This window comes from Semicossyphus pulcher, unplaced genomic scaffold, assembly GCF_022749685.1.
Source record: "Semicossyphus pulcher isolate SPU_LCO1_2020_fin unplaced genomic scaffold, fSemPul1.0.p SCAF_12, whole genome shotgun sequence".
Classification (NCBI taxonomy): domain Eukaryota; kingdom Metazoa; phylum Chordata; class Actinopteri; order Labriformes; family Labridae; genus Semicossyphus; species Semicossyphus pulcher.
Window position 1 is genome coordinate 523,370 of NW_027211626.1, and position 17,613 is coordinate 540,982.

At 46.3% G+C, this 17,613-nt stretch overlaps 2 protein-coding genes across 2 annotated transcripts in view; both read right to left on the minus strand.

Annotated features, from left to right (window-relative positions):
* Positions 1-1,797: 1,797 nt before the first annotated feature.
* npas4l (neuronal PAS domain protein 4 like) lies at positions 1,798-5,719 on the minus strand. Its single transcript, XM_069659252.1, has 8 exons — positions 5,542-5,719; positions 5,017-5,156; positions 4,832-4,931; positions 4,457-4,724; positions 4,254-4,363; positions 3,917-4,052; positions 2,585-3,834; positions 1,798-2,487 (listed from the first exon to the last, which is right to left on the minus strand). The coding sequence occupies exons 1-8, from the start codon at positions 5,717-5,719 to the stop codon at positions 2,459-2,461; spliced, it is 2,211 nt and encodes a 736-aa protein (XP_069515353.1). The 3' UTR covers positions 1,798-2,458.
* A 6,017-nt stretch (positions 5,720-11,736) lies between these two features.
* klhdc3 (kelch domain containing 3) overlaps positions 11,737-17,613 on the minus strand; it is a 31,648-nt gene continuing 25,771 nt past the window's right edge. Inside the window, exon 11 of the mRNA XM_069659303.1 lies at positions 11,737-15,579. Within this exon, the coding sequence (XP_069515404.1) occupies positions 15,513-15,579 (67 nt within the window). The 3' untranslated portion in view covers positions 11,737-15,512. The remainder of the gene's footprint in view (positions 15,580-17,613) is intronic.

The following is a 17,613-nucleotide window of genomic DNA, read 5'->3' on the forward strand; positions in this document are numbered from 1 at the left end:
CAGCCCGTTGGAGCTATAACTCCATCTAGTGGCTGTTTGTATATTGCATGGGTAGAACAGGGACCCTGCATTGCACACTCTGCAGCAGCATGTAGCCCCCTGTGAGCTCTCTGCTCCACGCTCATGCACATCACATGCGTGCTCGTCTGCAGCTTCCTGTCTGTTTAACCACAGCGATCCATCAGAGACTTCAGACTGCAGTCAATTCTCTTCTTTGTCTAACTCTCTCTTTGTGCATTCACTCTCAGACATGTCATTGATTCCTCTGTGTGCACTTTATTCGCTCTCATCGGTCCGACCGGCCACAATATGTAAAAATCAATGAGCAGTGAGGAGCTCGGAGGACGATGAGCTGGGGACGATCAGACACAGAGAGAGAGAGGACATGAGACGTACACAGTGGAGCCATTTCTCATAAATAAATGTTTCTACAGAGAAAGTGTTTCTGATCGATGTTCTTATGTGAACGAGGAGGGACAAAGAGAGGAGACACCGCTCTGCACTTGTCCTCGCCTCTTCTTGGCTTTCATATCTTTTTTCGACTCGTGTACTCGGTGAGGGATAGACTAGTTTTTGGCTATTTCAGACTCTTCAATGAAACTGGGTCGGCGTAGGATTAGCCTGAAACTCATCCACATTCAGAGATGCCAGACTCACAGAGAAACACTCCTGCAAGCCGAAGCTGGCAACAGCGTTTACGCTACGTTAGGCTGCTGCTCAACAACTTCTCACCTCTACTGGTTAACGCAGTAAACCTGATGCAACACACACGACCCAACAGGCTTTAACGTACAACTCCCCCAGATCCTGCCTCACCCACACTCCACCTCACTCTCTCCTGGAGCTTTTTAGGCTCTTAAGAGGAAAACATCAGCAGCCCAAACCCTGAAACTGCTACACCTGAGGGGACTGTTTCCCCGCCCAACATTGACCTTGAAATAATGAAGGAAGGAGCGACACAGCCCGGTGAGACACTCTCCTCTCTGAACTGAAGCTGTGGAAATATTTAACAAGGCTGGGCATCTCAGGTGGGCTCAGTCTGCAGCAGAACAGCTTCTTGTGTCGGTCTGAAGCAGATATTCACGCTGATGGAAAGTTCAATGACTGTAGTGTTAGTGTTAGTTACGTCTCCTCTCGCCGTTCCTCCTCTACTCTGCTACTCGGGAACAGAACGCTGCAGGAGCCCCATTTGTCCACAGAGCTGTCAATCATGAGGCCACGCCCCCTTTTTATAGCATCAAATAACTAATTAAAAGTAAACTTGTCAGAAAAATGAACACGTGGACATAACTCAGCATGATAAGAACTAACTATAATGACAGAAACCATGTTGGAGAAAAATGTATTTGACGTGTATTTTGATTTTATAGTTTGACTCATGTCCCATCTGTTAACATGGAGGAGGCGGGCTTTATGAGCTATACTGCAGCCAGTCAGCAGGGGGCGACAGAGAGGGTTGGGCTTCACTTTTTCGGGGAGCTGTCATGTCGGCCATCGTGCAGTAGAAAGAGAACCGTTAGTCTTGTGCTTGCTGTTGGTCACGCTGCCCCCCTGTGGCCACACGAGTATCGCCCTTATTGTCTGACTCAGTTCAGGCAGATGGACACTGATGGTGTTCACGTGCTCGTCATTCTGTTTAAAGGTAGACGTGAGTCCAGTGCTGTCGTGAGTGTTTGTGGAGGAAGATGCAGTGAATGACATCAGCCACACTCGGCGTGTTTTTCATGTTTTATTAACATTTTAAAGCTTTTTGCAGGTTAAACACAAACACACTGAACATTCAGTCATAAAGCACCAGTACCATGAAAATCAACACGAGTGTGGAATGAAGAAAAGTAAGACATGTAAGTGAGCACGTTTATAATAAATATCATAATTAAAACATGGAGTGAAGACGAGACTTGGAATGTGTGAGAGCACCATGAGGTAGGTGTTCAGGTTACAATCATCATCATCTCGCTGAGTGGAGTTTGCTCTGCTCGTAGCTGCATCAGTCATCACAACAATCAATAAGAAACACCTGGTCTCTTCATTAAAGGCACCTCAGACCAAATGTTTATGGCTCTTTGAGAGAAGGAATGCTCCACACGTCCCTTTAAACAGCACAACTTCTCATTTATAAAACCCTTTTGGCAGTGATGTCGATAAAGTGCTCAATACTCATTTGTGGTCAGTTATTATTAAAACAGAGCCCAGGATTCAGGAAGTGTTCTAAAACGTCCTCTTTCATAAAATATAAACTCAGCTGACAGCAGGTTTCAGAATGGAGACAAAGCTGCCGGCCGAAGAGGAGAACACAATCCACGTTAGATTCTTTCTGCTGTCTGAAAGAAGTTTGGTGAAACACTGAGTCAGTAAAAATGTCCTTAAATGTCTTTGCTCTGTTTGAATCCAGCGGAGGAAGATCTCCCTGACAATATGTCATACAAGAGGAGGTTCAGTAAGTCACAGACTTATTTCAGAACAGGTTTTCTTCTGCAAGAGCATCTGGAAGGAGACAGAGATGTTAGTGAAATGTGACTTCAGAATGTTTAACCTATAATTCACAGGAGGATGCTGAGGTGTGAGGCCGCTCTGTAGTTACCTTGCTGAAGGACTCTCTGCATGTAGTGGTTGAGTTGATGCAACTCAGAGTTTTGGTCATGGCGTCCCAGCTGCAAACTGAAGGGATCCATGAACGCCTCTGCAGGCAGCAGCTCCTCCGAGAGGGTGGAGGAGACGCAGAGGAGCTCCTCCTCCAGCTGGTGGGACTCCCGCCTGCTGCACAACAAACCCTGCTGGTAGCTGTGAGACACGACACCCGGACAGGACGCGCTGCTTCTCGTGGAGACCATGTCCAGGTCTTTCAAGATGCTGTCGAACACGCCGTCATCCAGGACCTGATCGTGTTTAAGAGGGAGAGGAGCGAGAGGAGGAGGGTGGAGGGGCCAGTCGCAGGCGGAGGTGCTGTTGGCAGCAAGCTGGGCCACGTTTAGAAGCGGGTTCAGGGTGTGATATGTGTTAAAGCTGCTGGCCAGGGAGGAGATCTGCTGAGCCAGGATGCTGATCTCTGCCTGCTCCCTCTCGCTGTACGGCTCAGACTCTGAGGAGGTGGGGGACTGGTTGGGGGTAAGAAGCGTGGAGTGTAGGGGCAACACGTGGTGAGGGACATGATGAGTTTGGACGAGGCTGCCCTCTTGTGGCGGCTCGATCAGGCCGAGGTCGTCTTGATGCAGAGCGCAGTCCATGGAGCCGTCACACATGTCAGACAGGGACAGGCCGTCTGGGACTAACCGAACATCTGATGCACAAGTTTGGAAATCAAACGCCGGCGATGAGGAGGAGAGAGGAGAGCGAGCAGGGAGCGCGATGAAGGAGGCCTGCTCAAAGGTCTGTTCAGGTGCAGGTGGGGGGGCGGAGGGTGATGGGTGACAGGTGAGCGCTGCCTCAGGGAAGCAGCACTCAGGGGAGGACAGCAGCTGATCTGTGTATCCGTGCACGTCCATCAGGAGGTCACAGCTGAGCTCCTCCTGCTGCAGAGGGGAGCACGAGGAGGAGGAGGAGGCCGGGCTGTAGGGAGGCGTGAAGAGAGCGAGGCTGTCACCTGAGGGAGCAGGTGAGCTGTCGCCTCGGGAGGAGGCGCATGACAAATAGTAAGCGTCTCTCTCTGAGTCCCTCCTGGCTTTGGCGCTCGGCTCCTCGCTCTGGCTGTCAGACGTCCGCCGCCTTTTAAAGCATTTAGCGCTGCTGTGGCTCTGAGAGAGAGACGCCTGCTGAGCTGCAGAGTGGCAGGACGCTGATGGTGTGAAGGCTTCACTGCTTATCTTCTTCTGCAGGAATCTGGCCTCTGTTTCACTGCAGACCAAAAACAAAGTCAGTGTTTGAAACTTGGAAAACTTTTCTCACACCGTCTCCGGGAAAAGTGAAGTTTTCTTACCTGATGATGAAATGCGTGCAGCTCATGCCCTGCGACTCAGAGAGCTTGTTAGCCTGAACGTAGATCCAGGTCCATGACAGGTTCCTGCACTGCAGTCTGAGCACCATCTCTACCTGGGAGCCTTCGTCTGCCTGCACTGGACGGGACAGAAGAACAAATATTCATTATTATCATGCACACTCACAAACATGATGACATGCACAGAATGAACTCTGAAGGACGTTTCTGTTTCTGTGCTAAGCTAACTGAAGCTAACCTCACATTTGGAGACTCATGTGACCTTCAGATCAAAGAGGTTTAGTATAAAAAGTGTTCCTGACATAAATCGTTCACTTACTTAAACTTCGATGAGCGTCGGCACACAGAGACAGATCTCCCGGGTGGATCAGACTGTACCACGAGCGGCCGCTCAGTTCTTCTGCAGAAAATCCCAAAAAATACAAAACACTGAAAAACAAAAGACAAAAAATGTTTGTCAGCAAACAAAACAAGAACATGTTAATGTACCTGTGTAAAGCAGGGGCGGATCAGTGAGCGTACCTGTCTGACAGCTCAGTAAAGGTCATGTCGGGTTTGTGGACGCTGCTAAAGCTGAGGCAGAAGCGAGGTTCGGAGCTCTGCAGGCGGTCGACCGTGGGGGTGCAGAGGGCCACAAACAGGGGCTGGGTGGTGGGGGGGCAGACTGAAGAGGTGGGCGAGCGAGGCGGAGGGAAAGACCGGAAGCTTCCTCGGACCATCATGGAGCAGCAGCTGCCGCGCTGCAGCTTGAAGGCCTTGGAGGTTTGCATGCAACAAATAAAGCTCCTCTCTGAGGGAAGAAGACGTGTGCGTTCAGTTTCTCAAAGTCAGAAGAGTTTTTAGAAACTTTACTGTAAATAAAAGATTTAAGAAGTGAGAACAAGGTGCTGAAGTTACCTGATGACGAGTTGTTTTCAATGTCCAGGTTTGATTTAACAACGTCCACGTCGGAGCGCTCCACCATGTCATAGAAGGAGTCTCCCTGCAGAACATCCAGCTGCAGAAACAACAGATTTAAGCCCAACATGCAGCAAACTAAAAAGCTCCAACAGATTGACCTCGTTTTAAATCCACAGACTCACCATGGAAAAGCCCAGATATTCAGCCACGTTTTCCGACACGTAGACCAGTCGCCCCTGTGCGGTGGTGACCAGGATGAAGCCGTGCAGAGCCTGAAGAAAGTCCTCGTACGGCAGGGAGACGTTTGATCTCTCAGAGAGTCCTGCGAAAGGAGGAGAGAGTTCAGCCTCAGAATGAAGGTAAGGTTCTAAAGGAGGACGTAACTGAAGCAGCTGTGAGGAGTGCACGACGTGCACGTCAGCTGAACTTCTAATACATTCAGCAGAAGCTTGCTGGCAGCTCTACTTACATATCTGCAGAGGTGTCGAATCAGTAAAAAAACTTTCTTTGTCATTATTGTGTAAATAAGAACAGAAACTGCACTTTGGCCTCATATGTTCCTTTTTAATCAGACAGCTTTAGTTAACCACACGAGACCTCTCCCTGGTCTGAGCTCAAACTTCTTCCAGTGTGATGTGACTGTGAGCATGCAAAGCTAAACTTTCACAGGAACTTCTCCAGCTCTGACCTGAGGTGTGCAGACTCACCCTGGAGGAGCACCGACTTCCTGATGAAGGTGCAGATGGCGGCCATGGAGTGCAGGTAGGACAGGCGCTCCTGGTCGTCCTGGCTGATGGGCAGCAGAGCGCGCATGTTCCTGATCTCGTGGTTGATGTGGTCCCGCCGGGCTTTGGAGGCTCCTTTGGTGGATCTGTGAGAGACCATGGTCGCTGAGGTCAGAGGTCAGAGGAGAACTGAGGAAACTGAAGTTTTTCTACTGCAACAGGTCAGAAAATGTGTCTGCAGTCATCCTCGTCAAGCGTTCAAAAGATGATCGGCCTGAGCCTCTTTTTCAGCCTCTCTCTGAATATCAAAAGTTCCTATGGAAACAGCTGAGTGTGTGTGAGCAGAGACGAGAGCTCTCAGCAGACTGTGTGTGTGTGATCAGTATCTGTCTGTCCACAGAGAGCCGGGGTTTTATAGCTGCCAGGCTTCAGCGTGGGCGGCACACTCAGAGGGGAGGCGGGGCTTCAGCTGCTCCCTTCATTACCTTATAAAGTGGGTGTCCTCTGAGCGGGCCCTCACGTCACAAGGACACAGAAAGCTCCACAAAAGGAGAGTTACATCAGTTTGTTATCCTGCATCTTATCAATAAAGATACATTTGAATTATGTAATTGATGGCCGATGTTTGTTTTTTTTTCTTACAAGGTTCTAGCTCCGGCTGTGGATAGAATCAAAATGGTGTAACACACATGTAACGCCTGCCACCATGTTTACATTTTACACTTATTGTATTTTATTGTAGTCTAGTATTATATTTATACATTTATATATTTATATATTTATATGTTCTGGTGTTCGGTGTATTCACTGTGTTTACTGTGTTTATTTCTCTTCGTCCATCTTTTCTTGGTCCTGCTGTTACACCAGAGTTTCTGCTCATCTATCTTCAGGATGTGCAGACTCGTTATAAATTCATAACTGTACAAATGTAAAAGTAAGTGAAGTATTCGATCTGCTGGTTCTGTTTCTGCCTGAAGACGCTTTTGTACATTTTCCATGGAAACTGGTCTCTCAGCTCTGCTGTGCAAACTTTATGTGACCTTTTTGGAGACATATTTGTTCTTCATATAGTCGAGTTTTAAATGTATCTTTGTGGCTTCTCTTCCTTAAAAGCCAAATCAAATGATGATTATTGTCCTGACAGCTGATTCTGCACCAACGAAACCTCAGTGAGTCTGAAGTGAACCAGCCTGATGTTTGCATGCAGCAGCAGCATCCTTGTAGCTGCATCAGGATGAACCTCATACAGTAACTTGGCTGCAGACTGGAGTAAACTGGATTAAAGGCTCCCTGTGGTGCAGCGCCGCGGGCAGCAGCAGAGCAGTTAAAGTCTACATGTTCTTAAAGCAGCCATGTGTTGATTCTGCCGCTAGAGGACGTGGAGCAGAAGGGAGGAGGAGGAGGAGGAGGAGTGTCAGACCTGAACCTTCTGCAGGAGGAGCTGCGGGGATCCCCGGGCAGAGGGTGGGAGGTGCTCGGAGCGGTCTGCAGTCTGCAGGAGCTGCACCAAATCGGTATTTTGGTGAACATACAGGATTAGAAGGGATGGGAGTAAAGAACATGTAAATTAATACATAAATAAAACCAACAAAAGGCAACAAAATCATTTGGCCGTTGACCACAGAAAGTCCACAAAGTAGTCCCCCCCGGTGAGGAGAAACGTTCACCTCTCACCTGCGCGCGCAGTCTGGATGATGAGCGTCAATCCTCTGCGTGCGTCCCTCCTTCAAAACCTAAAACATTTGTCATTAACTCAGCTGGTAGGAAGATTAAACCATTTAAACTTGATAATGTTTCTTGTTGTGACGTGAATAAAAAAAGATGGAGCCGGGATATATTTAGTGTAGTGGTCTAAAAATAACCCGGGAGTTCGCGCGCAGGATGTGATGCGGTGACTTAAACAGACAAAGATGTGAGTCATAAATAAACCGTGAGGAAATATGTGTGTCAAAAATGTGATGTTATATTAGTGACTCATTTCATCCTTTGGAGGTTATTTATTTATTCATTTATTTATTTATTTATTTATTGAGTAACAAGAAAAGAAATAGATTTTCTGCTCTGATGCTGCACAGCTCTCTCTCTCTCTCTCTCTCTCTCTGTCTCTCTCTTTAACAGTCTTTCTTTATTCATCAGTATATTAGATTAGAGTCCAGATAAACTAAACAGACTCCAGTTTTAATCACTTGCTCTAATTCTGCGCATAGCGACTCATTGAATGAACACTAACATGTTCACCTGAAAAGAAACAGAAACTACTTTGATCTCAAAGACAAAAACAATAGGGATGCACGATATTATCGGCATGTTATCGGTATCGGCTGATATCGGCTTAAAAATGAACTATCGGATATCGGCCAACACGCCAGTATCCGCTGATATAATTAACCGATAAAATGGGCTGCTGCATACTTGATTAAATGCCCGACCTCGGCGCAATGTCCCCGGTGCGAAGAAGACCTGCGCGGCGCAGCGTGATGACGTCACGTGTGTCTCCCTGCAGCATGAGAGAGTTAGAAGCCAAAATGTCCGCGGGGTGGAAGTTTTTCAAAGTGTCCGAAATAGACAGCAAAGCTGCTCTTTGCAATGACTGCTCAGCTTCCGTGATGCGAGGAGGAGCCAAGGCAAAGTCTGTCAACACTACAAACTTCATTAACCATCTCAAGACCCGTCACCCCGACCGTTGTAACACATGTGATAAGAGTATTACCATCATACTGTACCCTAAATCCAATACAGAAGAGAGTTGATGATCTCTGTAATTAGGTGTGCGGGAAAAAAATATCGGTATCGGTAATCGGCTAAATGAGTTGTAAAATATCGGCATATCGGATATCGGCAAAAAATCTAAACCCTAAAAACAACCCTCAGGTGTTCAAACAGTTTAAATGTGCTTTTGCTGTAATTTAAGAAAACTTTTGCAAAAGGTAACAAAGAAGGAGAAACTCTCTTTCTGTTGTGAACAAAACCTGAACAGCCAAACACCAGAGAACAACTGTCTCTCGTCTTCACACACTCGACACACTCCGAGTTTCCCCGGCTGAGGCCGACCGCATGTTTGAAAATGTTTCACTCACAAACGTTTTCATTTTTAATGGCGAACACATTAAACCACGTAAAGCTTCTGTGACTCTGTGTGAGGAAATGCTCAGATGTGTCACTTTAATCAAAGAACCAACAGCAAACTGATTTAATTGATTACTGATTAAGTACAAGTTCTGCATCTAGAAAGTCCTTTTGTTAAGTGCACGAGTATTTTAAGCTAAATGTGCATTAAAATCATGTAACTCGTATAATAAATATCATTAATCACTGATACATCAGACAGCACGGACCAGCTGCTCACTGCAGAGCTGCTTTTAAATACTTTAAACACAGTTTGGTACTTCACAGGTTCCCAACCGACGGGTCGGGGTCAGGCTCAGGGTCACGAGATAATGCTTACTGAATTAAATCTGAGGGGTCGTGAGATGATGAATGAGAGCTTTGTTTAAATGGTTCATAATTTTAACTGTTATTCAAATAAAGACGAGAGAAGGTCAGAGTTCGTCTCTGCAGGAACGGCAGCTGTCTCTGCAGCGCGCAGAGCTTCTCATCTTTTATTCTGAGATGGAGAGAAGAAGTCGCAGCATGAAGATGAAACACAGCACCTGCACTTTACTCGTCTTCTTTACACCTTATTAAAACCAATCAAACTGAAATGTGTTGAAATATTAAGTTTTCCCTTTTGCCACAAACTGAGCTGTCGTCACACCAACGTATGTGATGTTCAATATGAGACACAGACGAGTACAGTGTGTTTCTGTTGAGAACTTCAGGGTGAATTACTGTCAGATCTTTTACCAACAAACTGTATATTTCTAATAATAATCCACTTTATGTAACCTTGTCGTATCGTCTCTGAGATCCCAAACAGAAGAGTTTCTCTGCAGACTTCAGAAACTCGTCTCCAGCTCAGAGTCACTTCTATAACCACCTCATTTAAAACTGGGAAGTCAGAAAGAAGCACTCAAGAATGAATCAATCTCCCTTATTCCACTGCAGCTCGGCTGAGATAGACAACATATTGATGCTAACACAATGCTAACACTTTATCAGAGTTCCACAGAGGGGAAACGTTGTCGGCATAGAGGCGTGTTATCAGACTATAACAGATACTTTTAATCAGGCACTTTAAACACAGCAGACTGTCTGTGCTTCTCGTTCCCGTCTGAGCAGAAAGCAGCTTGATGCATCATTGTGTAATTTGTGAACAGACCTCAGATGCAGTCAGCTGTGGCAGAGTTTCTTCAGGGGGCTCTAACTGAGTGTGTTAGTCACTCAATTAAACCCCAGTTGGAGGAGAATTAAGCTACAGGTCTGCTAACGTGACGCACTGAGGCTGAGAGGCAGATGAATAGATTACAGGCACCACAAACATGACGAGCGCTCACTGGGAACCCTGAAATCTACAAAAGGCTGACACTCAAACTGGAGGAGGCACTTTATGGAGCTTAAAGGGACAGTTCTGAGCTTTAAAGGGGGGTTGTATGAGGTATTGATTAATTGTCAGTGTATTAGCTACAGTAGATGTCGGTCAGCACGTCTCATGTTTGGATAAGCTGAACAGTTATTCTGTGTTGGCACCGGCCAGCGGCTCCAAACAGGAGCCGCGCTGACCGACATCTACTGTAGGTAATACACTGACTAATGATAGATACCTCATACAACGTCACTTTAAAAACTGCAAACTATCCCTTTAATGCCTTCATGGAAAACTAAAGTGTCCCTGTTTGTAAGAGTTATGAGATTACGTCGACACATCATTTTTGCACATGCTAAAGTTATCCAGTTATAGCTTCCATCCTCTGAGGGCTCGCGCTCCTTTAATGCATCTTTTCTTAAATCCCCATGGAGCAGCCTGAGCGACGCTGGGAGCAGAGAACTAGAACTTGAGTGAGGGAACCTCACAGGGATGGGGGGGGCAAGACAAAACAAATCACTCCGAACAAATCCTCAGTCTGATTCTCAAGGGCCGCTGGGATGGTCTGAGTCCTGGGGGGAAATTAGAGAGTAATTTGGCTGAGTGTCTTCTTGCATTAACGCCTGCGTCGCTGGCCCTGCAGGCTCCGGGGCCAGACAGAGGGCCCAGCGCAGCCCTGCTTCCTGTGTGCGGCGGGGGCCAGGCGGGACAGGGTGTCTCTGCTGCCTCGCTTTAAGCTGACCCTACGTCTGTGGCCTGCACTTAACACTGCAGATAACATTGGCTTTATAGCAGGCGGCTGGTGACAGACAGGAACAAACTGCCAGGCTGCTGCTGCAGCTCAGGCACAGAGAGGAGCTGGGGTTCAGGGGAAGACACCTTCTAATGATGGGACCCCCCAAAGCAGCCGCACGCATCCCATTAGGTCCTCTGACAGGCAATGGGGGGGTTGGGTGGCACCGTGGCTTCAGAGTACCCCCTGAAGTAGACGTGAGGGCTATCAGACAGGCCGGCTGGGGCAGATTCAGCTCTCTGGATTCAGCAGGAAGCAGAACTGCAGAGTTCAAAGACCTGCGAGCTGTTAACGACACGTACAGAAGCTGCAGGAGGAGAGGAGGAGATAAAGAGGAGGAAATCAGAGTAGCTGATGTTTAGTGCATCTTTTTACTTCCACAAAGTCGACTGTGTGTCCACAGAGGTGGAGAGTAATGAAGCACAAACACTTTGTTACTGTACGTGAGTAGATCTTTAAGTTTAATCGTCTCCTAATATGAGGTTAGCTTCAGTTAGCCTAGCACCGAAAACAGCTGCTAGAAATGGCACCCGTCTGACTTTATACTGAGAGGACGTTTCACAGCCTGGACGCTGCACTGATGCTGCAGGACGGAGGCTTTACACACATACCTGAACGTACACCTGGGCACACAGTGCAGAGACATGGTGCACATTTTGGGCGGGGGAAAAATAAAAACATTTGTGGGCCTGATTTGACAAGAAATTCGAACATGCAGGGGCAGATTTAGCCCCCCGGCCGGCAGTTTGACACCCCGTGGTGCTGAGGATACTGGGATGCATCAAAATGTAAATGACAACAACGCTGACTGACAGCATCAAATCAAAGCCACAGCTTCAACAGATCCATAAAGCAGAGGAAAGAAGGAATTGAAAGAATAACAGTAAAAATGGACACAGACAGGAACTCAAATTGTCTCTGATTTATTATTGATACAGTTATAAAGCATATTGCACAGGAAGTCCTGACCAACCTCGCCAAACACCCCTCAGAGTCCCCTCTGAAAACGTGTCAAATATAAAAGAAATCAGTCAGCAAAGGGAGCCTGCACGGCTGTAAGGTGATTCCAAACACACTCCAAACTTTGTTCTGTTTTTAACAAGCAGTCTTTGTTGTTTATGAATTATTCAACCATCCACAGAAAGCCCTAAAGAGAGAGAGAGTACACTTCTTGGCATGAAATCAGTCCCATCACGTGCGTCTGCTTGGCAATAATTACTGCAAACTCTGAATAACATTATGATGAGCTCATGATGCACGTTAACAGAAGCTGTTTAGGTGGAGAGAGAGAACAGAGGCGCCTGTGAGTGGCTTTTAAAATGTAAATATATTGAGACACGTGTTAGCATTGTCGTACTGGAGGTAAGTGAGCAACCATCACTGAGGGACTTTATGTGCAGGTTTATTTTTGACCACTTTGTTGTTTTCTTAATATTCCTGAAAAGTTCCTGACTGAAAAATCCCACCACCCACAATCCTCACACGCAACAAGAAAAGGACCCAAATCCTGAATAAAAACGTCTTCCACACCAAACAGAAAAGTGAACAGATATCAGTGAGCTGACGAACAGTTTGATTTGTTCACCAGTTCCTTTGTTTCTTTGTGAACACGCGCTCAGCTTCCCTGTGGTGTCACTGCATCAGCTGCTACGGTCCAGCTAACAGGGGTTCTGAGGACCAGAAGAGTGTGATATGTCCGTGTGTGTGTGTGTGCGTGAGTGTGTGTGTGTGTGTGTGTGTGTGTGTGTGTGTGTGTGTGCATGTGTGCGTGCAGTGTCGTGGGTATAAGAGTTACATTGGCACCACCGGTCTGTAAATTAAATCCACACTTGGTTCAGGGAGGCAAAGATTCAGACTCTGGAAGCAAAGAGCAGCATCGACGCGTCTCCTCTCGGTAAGGCCGGACAGCCTGCTCGGCTCGAGTGCAGAAATCTGGTGACTTTAACCTGCGTTAAGATTGTTTTACACTGATCACATGAAACACACACACTTGTAAACATTAAGGATGTGGGTCAGGGCCATCAGAGCCCGATGTTTGGGAGGACTGCAGGGATTCAATTCATCAGAGTCTGAGTGATACTGATGAAACTCTGGCAGGACTGAAACCTGCTGATGGAGCGCTCAGGTGTGGTGGCAGTTCTTCTTCACATCAAAATAAACAGGCAGCAGAAACAAGTCTTTCCTGCCTCTATAATTATCCTCAGTAAGTCTTTAATGTTTGTCACGCTGTCGTATTCATTCTTTTTTAAAGTCAACAAACCCCATAAAAAGAGCAAAACTCAAAGAATACACTGATCTTACACGCATCGTCAGATATTCTGACTCCACAGACTTTAACTGATGTAAGAATTAAATCAAACGTGAGCAGAGTTTTGTGCTGTAAACTGTTGGTAGCCATGACGACCTGAGCTAGTAAACTTTAGATCCTAACCTCGGCTTTTAGTTCATTCTGAGTCAGTCGTAAGAACACCTTTCTGCTTCCTAAAGGGCCCTAAAGATGCTCTCCTTACTTGTGTTAGTCACATGTCTTTGTAACAGCAGAGCACAGGTGTTGAAGGACATCAGTGAAGCTCATGTTTAATCAGTTCAGCAGGCTGAGAGCTGCAGGCTGGCTCGTGTTGAGAGAAGGACCAGCAGGTTTTGATGCTTTCATGGGATTTGTTGACTGAATCAAAAACACAAACATCTTTAACCGACCTCGATGGAGGTTAAAGGTTAAATAAAGACCACCACTGCTGTGTTTCAAATTTTGTTCTAAAATTAATTAAATAAAAACACAACCTGAATAAACATCCTGATTCGAGCTCTTCCAAGTAACTTCCTCGAGCCGCGAGGCGAGTGTGTAATCTGATAACAGCCCTTTTGCATTTAGAACACCTGCTCAGGTGTAGCTTTGCTCCGAGTCGCACACAAACACGCGTCCACACTCGGCTGGTGTGGATACGCAGGTCACGCTGTTGGATTGTCTGTAAGAGGAACGACTACATTATGCATATCAGTGGTGATCTCCCCGACAACAGGCAGACTGAAGCAGAGGGCGAGGATCACGTGCTTACACACATACACAGTATATATATATCTGCATCATGATTCCCTTTCTACGTTTGGCACTGAAAAACAAACCGCAGGGCGAAGGTGGGATGGTGCGGGGATGAGTCCAACTCTTCCTGTGAAACTGCGACAGTTCTTGGAAGAAAAGAAAACAAACCCACGAATACAAACTTCCCGGTGAAAAGGCTTTTTGTTTTGAGCGGAAAGAAGATGTCCGATGTCCGGGAGGTCTGATCAAACACTCGATGCTGCTGAGGGAGGTAGATGGACTGGATTACTTCACAAGGACGACGGATAGCTAACTTCAGTCGCCTTGCAAATCACACGAGGCCGGACTCAGACGACAGGAGATTAAAATCCTGAGCGATTCAAAAATCAAGTTGCATCACGCACATAAGGAGACACTTTAGACACCTCCTCAGATCTCGTATGATGTCACAGGAAGCAGACTGACTCCGTCCTGTTTTGCTCTAAAGCTGAACTCTGAGCGAGTCTGGATGAGAAAATGTTTGCAGAGACACGGGTTGTCTTTTCTTCTGCGAGAACTGGAGGTGAGATTGTACCTGCTTGTTTTCTGTCAACAGTAGCATGCTAGCTAACATTAGCCGCAGGGCTAGAATATGTACTGTTAGAAACGTCAGCGGCTCAGTCTCCTTCCCTCCTTCTTGCTCATTGGCTGTTGTGGTCTCGCTCGTAAAGTACTGACTAAATCCAAAATAACATGTTTGAGATTATCTTGACCGCTCTGATGAGTCCACAAGCTGATTGGGAGGTTAAAGATTGGATCTTAAAAACCCTCACAATTCTGTGCCAATCATCGACACTGACCAGGGGCACAAAGCGGATTCCTCCACTGATTGTCGGGGGGGGTGAATCGGGGAAAACCAGCCCTGTCCTCCTGTAGTCTGAGTCCGGCCTGAGAGACACTTGAGAGCAGTGGGATGCTAGCCAAGTAATGATGAAGCAGGGAACAAGGTAAGCAAGAAGCCAGTCAAACAGAACCTTTCACAATCATGGCACCCCTAAAAATCGTGTACCCAACACTCCCTCCTCTTGCATGTAACACCAGAATCACAAGCATCCTTGTCCACTCCGTATGCTGCGTATGAAACTTAATCCTCTGCAGGCGCATGTTAGTTTAACATCGTTTCATGTCCGAGTTTGAGCTGCAGGAGATACAAGCTCTCAGTCTGTTTATTTGTGGAACAGAAGATTCACATTTGTCCTTTAGGGGAGATCTGCTGAGCGTGACATCAGGACGACATCCTCAAAGAGGTTAGCTCTCAGAACCTTTGGCTCAAGTTCTTGTCTCTTCCTGTGCTTAAGATTAGAAGTCTATGATTATCATAGGCTGATTGGATTTCTAGAGAGGCTAGAAAGAGGAGAGAAAGCTGTCAACGATTTCGGCCTCACACGACCAGCGTCTCAGGGGTTCAAACATCCGTAGACATGAGAAAGCTCATGGTGCCCGTGGTTTCACTCGCAGGATATTTTGGTCAGAATGAACTTGAAGAATGTGGAAAATAATCCCATTCAGATCCACACTGTACAAAAACAGTCGTCCAGATCAGTTAGTAAGAAAGATAAAAGCCTAAAGTGTCCTGAAACACAGCGAGGAGCTGAGGTCCTCCTTCACATTCAGCAGCGTCAGCCATGGGAGGAGAAGATCGGCCTGCTGATGTTGCTGTTGGTTGTCATGGCTGCCAGTTCCCACCTGGAGGAGAAAACAGAAAGAGTCAGAGGCAATAATCTCCTCTTCATGTATTCAGTCTGGACACTATTGCCTTTTAGTTCTTGTCTGGTTGAGTTCAAAGTGAACAACAAAACTAAAAGTTATCTGCAGTTCTGACGACCGTTATCCTGCATCATCAGGACCCTCGAAGGGAAACAAATCGTGGCAGGAAGACAAACATATTCCTATCATGCAACGATCTCGGAACCAATCGGCTATCATCTGACGAGAGACGGCCGCCTTTTCAGGGCTTCCTGTGGAGCCACTGTTTGCGATTAAGGACTTTCTTTTCTGTGCGCTGCACTGTTTACAGTCCGACCAGCAACTGGAGAAGGAAGAATGGAGTTGGAGTTGAGAGACGACGACTAAGAACAGATTGCTGTTAGCATGCAGATGTCTGTTAATAGAGACGATAATAAGGATAAATCTTCGTCAGAGCCGGGATGGCATCACGAAGGATCGTTCTCAGCGTAATCCAAAAGGCAACAGTTGACTGAGAACCTTCACAGAGACGGAGGACTTGTGTTCCTCCTGTTTTGCTCTCCACGCTGACTGTTTTTCCTGCATGCAACAAACGCCTGATTGGTCAATACTACTCGGACTACAAATGGACACCATCATCTGTAAATAAAGATTCAACTGGAAGCAAGGGAACGAGCAAGTAAGCAAACATATCGATTTTCTTCACCTGAAAACCTGGTGAGTTTATGACTCGTGTGTTTTATTTTGCTGCCTTTGTGAAACACTTGAAGGAGCTCAATAAATAACGGCTATTATTAAATAAATAAAGCTTATTACCAGGATCATATTTAAATATAGGCAATGCATGATTTATGATTATAAGCATCAAAAGCATCTTTCTGCTTTAATCAACTTCTGAAATATCCATGATGCTGAAAATCTTCTGCAATGAATCTCAATTAAGAGTCTGTGTGACGTTTGCCCCCCCTCGCTCAGAGTGAAGGGCTCGATGTGGACGATGATGAGGGACGGCCTCGCTGTAACCCGAGAACAACAGGGTCCAGCGCTGACCTGCTGACAGGTCAGAGGTTGAGCTGCAGATTGTTATCACTGGCTCTGGTTTCACACTCACTCCCTCTCTGTTGCTTTGTTCGTTTTTTCGTTGCGCGTGTGTGTTTAAGAGGGGAGATCGGCGCTGGAGCTGGAGGTGCCACTGAGGGGCAAAGGGGAGTTAACCAGAGTCATGTGACCTCAGAGAAAAGCCCCTCAGAGGGTCAAAAACACGACTGCAAACACTGAAGAGGAGCGTGCAAGGTGGCAGCGCCAGGGTGAGAGGAATGAGAGGCTGAGGGGAGTCATCAGGATCAAGTTACAAGAAAAAATCACTTTCACGCGAACCCTTCATTCCACATGCACTTGTCTAATGAGCGTCATCATTAGCTGGATGGAGGGATCGTGAATAAAATGTCATCAGGATAAAGAATTTCTTTATATGTTTTGGAGAAAAACAGATCAATGAATGTGAACCTGTCAAATTTAAAAGACCCGTTTGAACATTTCCCGTTTCTCTGCAGTAAATAATCAGAGTTTGACTGACAGCTCAGGATGAAAACACTATTTTAAGACATGTTTTCTGCCTGTTGATGTTTTGAATCCACATAAATAACATCTTCCATACCCTGTGATTACACAGTCACACCAATTTAAAGTGCTGCTCTCAAACTTTCTCGCTGGATGTGTGTCAAAATAATTTCTGTTTGTTGTCAGTGAGAGGGGAAATCATGTATTATTCCTCATCACACCCTTTGAGCGACAATGTTTGCTTCACACTTCTGCAGCTCCTCCATTACAGTGTCTTTAAAGGTGCTTTATTGCCTGCCTGCTTGCAACAGTGAAGGTATTTCTTTGTGTTTATTCTGGGTTAGTTCACCGTCTGTCGCTGGCTCAAAGAAAGACATGTTTTTATGCAGTCTGTGTACATTTTCTTTGTGTTGAAGAAGCAAAGAAGAATCAAAGCGTGTAACACTGATGTCTGTATCTAGTCAAATGCAAAGC